Below are 12631 nucleotides of genomic sequence, written 5' to 3'. Positions count from 1 at the left end.
TGTTGTCAGACAGTAAGTCAGTGCTGCCCCACAGTGGGGGACTGTCATCATTACCCCTGTGCCAGGAATGGTAAACTCACAAAAACTACTCTATGGTCTGTGTCAAATACATTGTAAGTAAATGTATATTCCTGTCACACACACGATGAGGGCTCAGCGAACAACTAAAAGAGAAGTATCTGCATCTCTATAGACTATGGTCCTTAAATTCAAATCTGGAACTCAAAGCCAGTTCTACTGCTTTTTTTCATTACCCCCTCTTATCAGGGACTGATTAATTTATCATAGGTACACTTCAACTGTGAGAGACGGAATCTAAAACAAAAATCCAGAAAATCACATTGTATGATTTTTAAGTAATTAATATGCATTTTATTGCATGACATAAGTATTGATCACCTACCAACCAGTAAGAATTCCGGCTCTCACAGACCTGTTAGTTTTTCTTTAAGAAGCCCTCCTGTTCTCCACTCATTACCTGTAATAACTGCAACTGTTTGAACTTGTTACCTGTATAAAAGACACCTGTCCACACACTCAATCAAACAGACTCCAACCTCTCCACAATGGCCAAGACCAGAGAGCTGTGTAAGGAATCAGGGATACAATTGTAGACCTGCACAAGGCTGGGATGGGCTACAGGACAATAGGCAAGCAGCTTGGTGAGAAGGCAACAACTGTTGGCGCAATTATTAGAAAATGGAAGAAGTTCAAGATGACGGTCAATCACCCTCGGTCTGGGGCTCCATGCAAGATCTCACCTCGTGGGGCATCAATGATCATGAGGAAGGTGAGGGATCAGCCCAGAACTACATGGCAGGACCTGGTCAATGACCTGAAGAGAGCTGGGACCACAGTCTCAAAGAAAACCATTAGTAACACACTATGCCGTCATGGATTAAAATCCTGCAGCGCACGCAAGGTCCCCCTGCTCAAGCCAGCGCATGTCCAGGCCCGTCTGAAGTTTGCCAATGACCATCTGGATGATCCAGAGGAGGAATGGGAGAAGGTCATGTGGTCTGATGAGACAAAAATAGAGCTTTTTGGTCTAAACTCCACTCGCCGTGTTTGGAGGAAGAAGAAGGATGAGTACAACCCCAAGAACCCCATCCCAACCGTGAAGCATGGAGGTGAAAACATCATTCTTTGGGGATGCTTTTCTGCAAAGGGGACAGGACGACTGCACCGTATTGAGGGGAGGATGGATGGGGCCATCTATCGCGAGATCTTGGCCAACAACCTCCTTCCCTCAGTAAGAGCATTGAAGATGGGTCGTGTCTGGGTCTTCCAGCATGACAACGACCCGAAACACACAGCCAGGGCAACTAAGGAGTGGCTCCGTAAGAAGCATCTCAAGGTCCTGGAGTGTCCTAGCCAGTCTCCAGACCTGAACCCAATAGAAAATCTTTGGAGGGAGCTGAATGTCCGTATTGCCCAGCGACAGCCCCGAAACCTGAAGCATCTGGAGAAGGTCTGTATGGAGGAGTGGGCCAAAATCCCTGCTGCAGTGTGTGCAAACCTGGTCAAGACCTACAGGAAACGTATGATCTCTGTAATTGCAAACAAAGGTTTCTGTACCAAATATTAAGTTCTGCTTTTCTGATGTATCAAATACTTATGTCATGCAATAAAATGCAAATTAATTACTTAAAAATCATACAATGTGATTTTCTGGATTTTTGTTTTAGATTCTGTCTCTCACAGTTGAAGTGTACCTATGATAAAAATTACAGACCTCTACATGCTTTGTAAGTAGGAAAACCTGCAAAGTCGGCAGTGTATCAAATACTTGTTCTCCCCACTGTACATACATACATTCCGGACTCCGACATTGCTCGTCCTAATATTTATATATTTCTTAATTCCATTCTTTAACTTTTTAGATGTGTGTATTGTTGTGAATTGTTAGATACTACTGCACTGTTGGAGCTAGGAACACAAGCATTTCGCTACACATGCAATAACATCTGCTAAATATGTGTATGCGACGAATAAAATTGTATTTTATTTGATAATTAATCAAATAAAGTAGCGGAAAACTGCACTGTCTTTGGAAAACAGTTTCTTACACCATCAATCAGAAGTGAATTAGTGGATATCTGGAGGTAGTTCTGGAATTCTAATAGCAGGTAAGACATTGAGACGAGGGTGTGTTCTGTTGGTTAGTCTCATGTTATTACTGTTGAACTACTGTACAACTCCTGTTCCATATAAAGTGACTTTCAACAGACTGGTTTCACTGTGACCAATTTACTCGTAACATCTCTGGATTTGTCCTTGCTGCTATGCTGTATTGTTATGTCGTAGCAAAACTATAACATAAGAACACACGCTTACTGCGACTGTTTCTACCTGCCATACTCTCTGATCGCAGGGTGTAATCCTACTGACAGGGACGATGCAAGCACAACACTGTGACATGGCCAAGCAGAGGAAACAGCTGGGCCAGGAACTGTGCATGGAGACACAAGGAGGTATGGCAACCACCACATTCCACCGAGGGAATCATGACCGGCTACTGAAAAAGAAAGCCACATTACATTTCATTGGAGAATTCCATCATCTTTGGGTTCCCTTAGGTTAAATCCGATTTTATTTAAAAAAGTGAATATATTTCATATAAACTGGGCATAGAGATTATGGGTGGCTGTGTTCTTTTAAAGTCCTTATATGAAAGTGTATGTTACAGGTGTGTAGGTTTTAAAATAAGAATACTAGGAGATGGAGACCTGCACACTGTCAAATAAGTGGACAAATCCAAAACTGAGGCTAAACTGCAAAAATAGATGATTTACACTGATGGCTTTATGTTGAAACGTTTGTTTAGTTTTTCACCTTCCATTTATGCACTTTTCTAGCCTCGTATTACCACACTGACCTTGTGAGCTTATATAAATATGTTTCACTACACAGAATTTGAGTGACTCCGTGTAGTGAAACATATTTAACGGTATATAATCTCTTGAGATCTGTGTGGTAGTACGAGGCTAGCACTTTTCTGCACAATGCACTTTTTGGGCATCATGATGTCCCATTAAATCATCTCTATTTTTGTATTTAAGCCTCAGTTTTGGATTTGTCCACTTCTTCGACAGTGTGCGGGTCTACATCTCTCCTAATATCAATGGGGTAAACACCATTCCATCTTAACTGTGTTTGAGGGTCATAAACAGAGAGGAGAGTGAAGACCCAGTAATGTAATGTCACTCCAGGGGAGGAATATCATTCTGCCGAGGCAAGGGGTGAATCATAGCAGCGGGATTGGGCAAAGTCGTGAATCCCACATTCATGACCTCATAAAAAGAACAGCATGCCCCAGAGTCCTCCTAGTGTCAGGTTTAGTGACTAAACAGCTCCAGCAATCAAAAACATTCCTGAAGTAATCATCCTCATTGATGATCTGAAAAAAGTACTTTATGTACCAGTATCAGACGCTGTTACAAACAGTGAGAGGCTAGCTACATGATTAGTGTCTGCAATTCTGTCATGCACTGTCAGAGCCGTTTAGTCATATTCTATGGAACACAGAAGACATACGGAACTTTGATTGAGGGCTGTAGGTCTACGTGTCGGAAACAACCTCGCTCCGGCTTGGGCAGTGGCTTTGTTCACAAGGTAAAGAAGTCACTACAATCAAGTCAAAAGACTGGAGGATATGGATACTTCAGTCTGTGTTTATCTCTCGAGTATGTATGGGATTGTATGCGCATTGTACGACTACACTATCTACTGTATCTGCCTTTGTGTTCTCATCTGTGTCTTAGAGCACTTCGACCTGGGGAAGATGATCGGCGTTCCTAAGGATGTGAGGACGGAGGAGCTCAGCCTGCTGTCTAGCAGATGTTCTAACGATCCACCTCGCCCCTCACTCAAAGGTTACTCTGTGCCTCAAAGAAGTTCCTCGTGAGAGGTTCAACAACACTGTGATCCCCAAGTTCTACTGCTCCCCATGGCAGGACCAGCTGCTGTCTGCCATCTCTGCCCGTCTCCCTGAGCTGCCCCAGAAACTCACCCCAGCCAACTACAGTGCTTCAACAGGTGAGCCCCAGCTACTGCCTCTGTAGCCTGCCCTCGACACACACCTTTCAGTTCAGTCTAGGAGTCTCAGTCAAAGAAGGTTCTATGAGTCCTCCTTTGCCGGCTTCTGAAACCGCTTTATAAAAGGCTGCTGTCTGCTTGTGAATACAGAATCTGGCGCTGGCTCACACACCAGTCTGGGCCACTGAGTAAAGCTTCTATTTTAAAATACGTCTGTAAGCCAAAGTCCACACAACTCTAAAAAAAACACTCAAGACCGATTTATATCCAGATACAAAGGGAAACGACTAATCAGAACTGGTCATCTGTCTGTGTCATTCAACTTTTTGAGATAATCTCTTCACACCATGCTACCATGACCCACACACTAGAGGCCTTTTGAGAAGAGAGAAGCTATATTTCATCTATGGTTATCCTTACTAACTACAAATCCTGACACCCATTTATTTCTATAAGGGCCCCAATGCTGTTTGAGGGGACAGCAGGTAGTGTGTGCATGTTCCCCCTGCCTGGGTTTGAGCGCCCAACTTCAACTGCACCCGCAGGTGCTGGGCCACCCAATACTCTGCTAAAATGAAGACTTCATACCGGTAACACCATGACCGCTTTAGAATTTAGATGACTTTGCAGAGGACCTATCTTTGTACTCTTACATACATAAACTGCAAGTCCAAATAGTGGATAGTTTGTGTTTGAGAAAAATGTTGTTCGCTCTGTCTTTTTCTACCAGAAATAATGATATCAAGAATAGCTTAAACCAGGTAATTCTTTATCAAGGACAGAACTTGGTAAACTATGTGAATAAAATATGTACATAACAAAAACTTTCAAATGAAAGGATCATATTTATGAAGCTAAAATGTGACAACCATACACTTCTCACAGTTCTCTTAAAACAAAGACATTTACAATTCTACTGAGACATGGACAACTTCATCAATCTTTAGATAATAGTGCCACCACATGGAAGTAAATGGCCTTAACAATTGGAATTTCTGAAGACCGTTAAAGCTGGAATCCTTAATGATGAAATTGCCATGTCCTTTCGGGATATTACAAAAAAAAATAAGTTACAACAAACAATTAACACTTTTTTTCCCCTTTGACATTGTTCCATGCACGATAGAGCAGAATACACACTGCATACACACAATGTATTTTTTTTACCACGCTGCTCACCTCCGTTTGGACGCTCCTCACCTCCATTTCATCAACAAAACAAAAACAATAAAAGGTGCCGAGGGTGAACAGTGGCACGGTTTCCCCTAATGAGGAGTCCATCGTTAACATCTGACAATTCTGCACAAAATGCATGATATATAGAATAATTTTGTAATGGAAAGTTTGACATTTTCTTGTATAAGAACAGTTTCGTACAATATGCACATTTTGTAAACATCACCCTCCCTCCTTTCAAATCTACAAGCCATCACATCAGTTAGAACCAGGGGTTGGAACCTCAATTATCTTCCAATCGTTTCGTTCTGAACAGAACCATTATTTTTTTCGTTCCGTTCCACTGTTCCGACCAGCAAAATACAGTTCTGAACCGGTTCGAACATATAGTTCCTTTCTATTCCTTTTTAAACCTCAGAAATTTACTTTTTTATTTACATTTAGCTCGACATTAAATGACTTCACCAATCAGTGGGGATAGAGCAGCTTGCTGTGGAGTCGGTAAGCGATGTAATCTGTATAGGAAAGTTGTTAAGAGCAAATAGTATTTTGCCGTAACAGCATGGTTTAATCATAATGAAAGACAAACACACACACACTGTGCTGCCAGTCAGTGTAGGGCGCTTGATGCAACATACATTGAGTGTGAGGAGAGAGAGAGAGAGGATGGAGGAAGCTTGCCTTGAAGCGCTGGGCATCTTGTTATGACATGCATTATCTGAAATAGGCCCACAGAATAATACCTACGGAGGATCCGCTTCTATGGAGGAACTTTGAATGTCATTGAACTTCCGGGTTGGTTTAACGTTGGACCAGAGCAAACGTTAGCTTACAAGCTTGTGTGTGCAGAGCAGCACTAGAATTAAAAACACATCTTACCTTTTTGTAGTTAATAAATCCAATGTGAGACGTGATAACAGTATCCTTAACTATCATTGAAAAAGTCAATCCACTCTTTAAATAAACAACTCTCCCTAATTTCTGAATTATGCGTGTAACATCGCCAGTAGGCTACAGTAACCTATGCTTCAGGAGGGAGGGGCAGGTAGCCTACACACACACCCACTGGCAAAGGCGCTTCTTGTGGACTGAGAAAAAATGCCCAGAACGTAAAATAACATTATTAACCGGTATCATGCTATTAAAATAACGGTTCTGTTCCGGAACAGTATAGATCACTTTTGTTTTCAGCTCGGGTTCTGTTCCTCAAATAATTTAGTTATTTTTCGGTTCCGTTCCCTGAACCGGTTCCAACCCTTGGTTAGAACATAGGTTCAAATGGAGGAAGGTATAAGGAACCATTAAAAAACTCCACAGTTCAGAACTCCCTTTTCCTAACCAGCGAGACCTTGCTGGTGCACAAACAGATGTTATTCTCTATAACGCTTATATAGAACAAGGATCTCACATCAGTGAAATGTGCCTACAGTTACAGTGCCTGGTTTATTTATAGGGTGAAATTGGTAATTTGGTAAGGAATTGGTATAACACAATGTGTCTTAAATCAAAATGTGTCTTAAAAAAACAGTAATCACTACAAACAGTAGGGTCTAGGAGCCTCCGTGACGACTGGCGTGTGCACCCATGCGCTGTGGATCCTGGGAGGGGTAGTGAACATGGCCAGGAGGCCTCATCCCCATGTGGTCCATGGAGTGGAACATAGGTGGCCCAAAGCCTGTAGGGACGGAAACACCACAAGTTATAAATCCTTAGTGCTGCTGGTGCTTTGGGGGTTAAACAAAGAGTCGTATACAGATAGACGGAGTACATTAGGACTCAGGATAACACAAAACACTTATTTCAAATGTGGTCCTCTACAGGGGGGAAAGTATGGGAAAAGGTTAGAGAAGAATTCATGGGACTCTTGTTTACCTGGAGGAGGGGGCATAGCCACACCGGGGGGTGGGGGTAGACTGATGTTCATGACAGGAGGGTCTGAGTTGGGGCCCAGGTTGAAATAGTTTGTAGGGGCATCTTCGTCCACAGGGGGTGGAGGTAGTGCTGCAGGACAGAGACAGAGGGTCAGTATTGACAAACACATTATTGGGAAGTGTTCGGTAAAATGTGTGAGAGTTTTACTGCTAAAAAGATAAAAGTATAGCTCTCGTGACCGTGCTTCTACATCCGCATTGCTTGCTCTTTGGGGTCTTAGGCTTTTTTTTCCTGGTATCTGTATAGCACTTTGTGACAACTACTAACGTTAAAAGGGCTTTATAAAATAAATGTCATGAATTGCCCTCACCTCCAGGCAGTCCAGGTACCGGCTCCAGCTTCATCCCCATCTCAGTCACCCCTTCCCTCTCTCTTCCCTCCTTCCCCCGCGCTCCCTGGGACCTGGGACAGACCACACATCAATCAATTCATCAAATACATTCATGTCACACTGGGGGCATTTATACTGGGTTGCAAATGCACAGCTTGGAATATCTATGATAACAGAGCAATCAGTCACAGAAGAATGGGCACCTGCTGGCATAGCCATCTGTCACTAGTATTACAAACCACAGGTGTAAGTGTATGAGGTTGTCATATCAGAGGGTGGGACTTTACCTGCCCCACTTGACGTTGAGTCTGCGCCCGTTGATAATGAGCTTGTTGAAGGACTTCTCAGCAGCCAACTCTGCAGCCTGACGGGTGGCAAACTGGATGAAGGCACACTGCTGCCTCTGAACGATGGTGGTGGTCCGGATCTCCCCAAACTGGTAGAAATGGTTCCTGTTGGGAGGCACGCGGTTACAGCCCAACTGCCGCAACCAACCATCGTTAACATTCAGCAAAGCACAAGTGACTACATTCCATATGCTTCATTTGGAGTAAAACGTACTACATTAATTTCGAGTGGGCACTCACCTGAGCTCTGAGTCTGTGATGGAGTCTCCAAGTCCCCCCACATAAAGCGTAGTGATGGACTTGTCCTCTGGAGCATCCAGTCTAGGCATGGTAGAGGCCCTCTTCAGCAGCTTGTCAGCCACAGGGTCGTTGATACCATAGTAACGGTCCTTAATGTTCTGGTCTGCCAGGGGATCGTCAGGATCAGTTGGCTTCTCGTGCCTGGAGTTCAGTAGTTCACAGTTAATGAGAGTTAAAGCAAAACATATGGCAACAATCTTCTTATCTTGGACAAAGTAGATAATCAGACATTACATTTACTTTTCCCTTGGCTCATAAGTCAACAATTGCCTGATGTTTAACACGTGTGTCAAGTCTCTCTTTGCACCTTTGGTTTCATGATGTTGACAGTTGCTCACCTGTACGGACACTCTTCTCCTCTCTTACATTCTCCCTTCACCCAGAAGGAGCAGATGTGTGGTCTGTTCCTCTTGTAGTAAGGCGTGGTGCGGGCTAGCTTCAGCAGCATGTCACTAGAGCTGGGGACCTTACCCAGGAGACCCACTGGCCGGGTACCATCAGAGTTCCCTATCTGCAGTTAGGAAAGAGCTACTGTCAAGAGGGTGCATTTTGGTTCCATTAAAACTAAAGCCCGACCGATATGGGTATTTTGGGTCTGATACCGATTCTGATTTTTGGGGTGACAACTTACCGTTACATCTGCCGAGGAAATGAAAAGGCGAGATTTTTCCACACCGAGTTCTCATTAATTGTCAACCAAAAGAGCAAATGTAGAAGACAAAGGTTTCAAATGTTGACTTATTACATTGTGACAGTAATGACACATCAAGAATGGTCACAAGTGTTCAGATCTGTTTCCGGTGGGATCCATTAAAACACATGGCTTTCTTTTGCAAATTACTATGAATTAATTAACTTCTTTCTTCAAACTTGTCTATACTAAACATCATATTAAGGTGTGGGACATTCATTGTATGACAATAAATAACTAGCAGGTTTATTTCGCTCCAGCAGCTAGAATTTGTCTGTTCACTATTCAACTGTGGGAAAATGGCGGCTCTCAGCACCAGACAATAGAAAGAGCTGGCCGCTACTATACGAGAGATTGTTTGTGAGGAGATTACCTCTGCCCTCTACTTACAATTCAAACTGATAAATGAATCATTGGCAGTGCTCACTGCTAAAGTGGATACCTATTCAACAAGTATTCAGATAAGCATGATATTTCCTTTTAACATCCTATTGGTAAAAGGCCAATATCGGCTGATAATATCAGTGAAACTAAAATATATATCCGTCGGGCTCTAATTAAAACCAGGGTGTTAGATTTACCAGGATGAAGAATGAAATAAAGATGAATGGGCGGCAGGTAGCTTAGTGGTTAAGAGCGTTGTGCAAGTAACCGAAAGGTCGCTGGTTCTAATCCCCGAGCCGACTAGGTGAAAAATCTGTTGATGAGCCCTTGAGCAAGGCAATTAACCCTAATTGCTCATGTAAGTCGCTCTGGATAAGAGCGTCTGCTAAATGACTAAAATGTAAATGTAATGAAGGTACACAACTCAGACCAGAGGACCAAAGACCAGATATTTTTGGGTGGTACTAATAAAATCAGTGAGTAAACATTGTCTGGAATCTTTCCAAGGGAAAATGAGAAACGTCAAAGGGTGCTATCTGAACCTTCTTGGCATGAACATACTGTAAGGCTATTTACAAAGCAAGAGGAGTTATGACAGAATGTAAACGTTGATCTGTCTGGTAACATTACCGACACCATTAGACGTTTACTCACAGGACTCGGATCTTAATGTAGGAATGACCTTTTATCTTAAATAAGGAAAAATACATCACCTCTCTTTCCATGTTCTGAGTGTAGTATTCCTTGTTCACGTCTGATTTTGGCACGTCGTCCTTGATTGACAGCCCAGTGTCTCTGACCTGTATTGGCAAGCCTAGATGAAGGAGTAACGCCCATTTAGACAACAGCCACTCTGAACGTGTCTGAAGTGCAATCTCTCTCATATACCCGTACAACTCTGTGTGTGTTCATTCTCTGGATGGTAACAGGCATAACCTGGCCCAGAGGATGAGTGTTCCAAACACTGTCTTTGTTGACTCACCATACTCTAGATCCAGTAGGCACGTCTGACAGACATTCTTCATCTTACTGCACGTCTGGCACACCTCTGTCTTTTTGAATCGCATGCGGGTCCCAGGACACCATCGGAACACTGTGAAAGGTCTGGCACATATCTAAGCAGGACATAGCGGAAGCAGGGTGTGAGTCAAGATTGCACAGTTTCATACCCTGTACTAATAAGGTTCTCTAACTCTAGTGCTGGACAGCTGATGCATGTGCAGGCTTTCTTTCCAGCCTAGCAGTAGTTAACAAACACATCTGCTAGTGGTGGACCTGATTGAAGACCTTGATTAGGTAAGTTCTTAAAATCATGTGTGGGCTGGAACAATGGATTGCACACCCAGTATCTCCTCAGAACCTAAATTTGAGAACTCTACTATATGAGTAAACAGTGACTGATTATCCAACTAAGAATTAATTAACTTAATTTCTTACCTTGCACTCCTTGCCATATTTCTCCTTGGTCTATCAAACAGAAAGTGTGATACAGGGTGATTTTTTTATATATATATATATATATAACTATAACTAGAAGAACATGCCAATCAAAATAACACGTTTCAGCCATAGAGATATGGTTTCAGCTAACGTTACATGGCCATATGAAATGTAGCAAAAATATGGTTAACAATTAGCTCCTACAGAACATTAACCCAAAGACAATTGATTAAACTTACCATTCGAATATAAGGATTCTCTCCAAGACATGTCTGGCAGAGAATAGGAAAATCCTATGTGGAAGGGAAGATTAGTACAGTATCAAACAAAACAATTAACGTCAGCTAGCAAACTTGCTAACGTTAGCTATAACCTATTTTTGTACACATTTTTAGCTAGTTATGTAGCTGTGAATGTTTGTTTTATTTTGCTAGCTTAACGACTTTGTAAACCAGCTAGAAACCATCTCTGATTTGCACTGTTATTATTGGGCGATTCCATGCCAGCTAACTAGATATCTATTAGCTAGCTAGGCGAGCTCACATGACAATAAGTTACTTGTCCAGTACAACGCTACCACCGCTTATTGACACAATCAATGTCACGGAATAACACGTTCCTTTAAAATAATTCAGATTAACTGAAAATGTAATTTCAAACATACCGCGTCCTCCCAATTTTGTCTGTTGTAAATATTAGCTCCTAAAGATGTTGCCATTTTCAAAAAGCTTGCTTCCCAGCATGCAACGCAGCAAAAGGCGTCTCACGCGATCAGACCAAAAACACACGCTTTTATTAAAGTGTATAACTATTATTTCACAGTCGAAACAACATCTTCAACAATTAATTATCTGTATGTGTATGATCATTTTAATGTGTATGGTGAATAATTCTACCCCGCATGGTTGTGCGTATATAGGGGTTGTTCATTGCGAAAAGCGGTAAAGTAATTTACCCCAAGTCTCTCATGTGGGCCTAGTTTTTTTTTGTTAAATGATGTGATCGGATTTCGGCAATCAAATAGGATTAAATGTTAGAATTGTTTTTTTTTTTACTTAAAAACATTAATTCTGATAAGGATTTGGTAACCCAATCTGACCAGACAGCTGATGTTCTGAAAGAGCTGCAAAATCTGGACCCCTACAAATCAGCTGGGCTAGACAATCTGGACCCTTTCTTTCTAAAACTAGCCGCCGAAATTGTCGCAACCCCTATTACTAGCCTGTTCAACCTCTCTTTCGTAACGTCTGAGATCCCCAGAGATTGGAAAGCTGCCGCGGTCATCCCCCTATTCAAATGGGGTGACACTCTAGATCCAAACTGTTACAGACCTATATCCATCCTGCCCTGCCATTCGAAAGTTTTTGAAAGCCAAGTTAACAAACAGATCACCGACCATTTCGAATCCCACCGTACCTTCTCCGCTATGCAATCCGGTTTCCGAGCTGGTCATGGGTGCACTTCAGCCACGCTCAAGGTCCTAAACGATATTATAACCGCGATCGATAATAGACAGTACTGTGCAGCCGTCTTCATCGACCTGGCCAAGGCTTTCGACTCTGTCAACCACCGCATTCTTATTGGCAGACTAAATAGCCTTGGTTTCTCAAATGACTGCCTCGCCTGGTTCACCAACTACTTCTCAGATAGAGTTCAATGTGTCAAATCGGAGGGCCTGTTGTCTGGACCTTTTGGCAGTCTCTATGGGGGTGCCACAGGGTTCAATTCTTGGGCCGACTCTTTTCTCCGTGTATATCAATGATGTCGCGCTTGCTGCTGGTGACTCTCAGATCCACCTCTACGCAGACGACACCATTTTGTATACATCTGGCCCTTCATTGGACACTGTGTTAACAAACCTCCAAACGAGCTTCAATGCCATACAACACTCCTTCAGTAGCCTCCAACTGCTCTTAAACACTAGTAAAACTAAATGCATGCTCTTCAATCGAACGCTGCTGGCACCCGCCCACCCGACTAGAATCACCACTC

The 12631-nt window shown here is 42.7% G+C and overlaps 1 protein-coding gene across 1 annotated transcript; it reads right to left on the bottom strand.

Moving 5' to 3' along the window:
- Positions 1–4790: 4790 nt before the first annotated feature.
- Positions 4791–11390, bottom strand: LOC311142842 (pre-mRNA-splicing factor RBM22). The gene is made up of 11 exons (XM_084178537.1): positions 11304–11390; positions 10879–10932; positions 10637–10666; positions 10182–10314; positions 9913–10013; positions 8463–8635; positions 8065–8265; positions 7765–7929; positions 7457–7548; positions 7087–7215; positions 4791–6889 (listed from the first exon to the last, which is right to left on the bottom strand). Exons 1-11 carry the CDS (start codon positions 11355–11357, stop codon positions 6765–6767), a joined length of 1257 nt encoding a protein of 418 aa, XP_084034663.1. The 5' UTR covers positions 11358–11390; the 3' UTR covers positions 4791–6764.
- Between the last annotated feature and the right edge of the window lie 1241 nt (positions 11391–12631).

Source organism: Coregonus lavaretus (genome assembly GCF_964263955.1).
Source record: "Coregonus lavaretus genome assembly, chromosome: 15".
Lineage (NCBI taxonomy): Eukaryota > Metazoa > Chordata > Actinopteri > Salmoniformes > Salmonidae > Coregonus > Coregonus lavaretus.
Note: the sequence above shows the minus strand (reverse complement) of the source record. Positions and strands in the feature narration are given on the sequence as shown.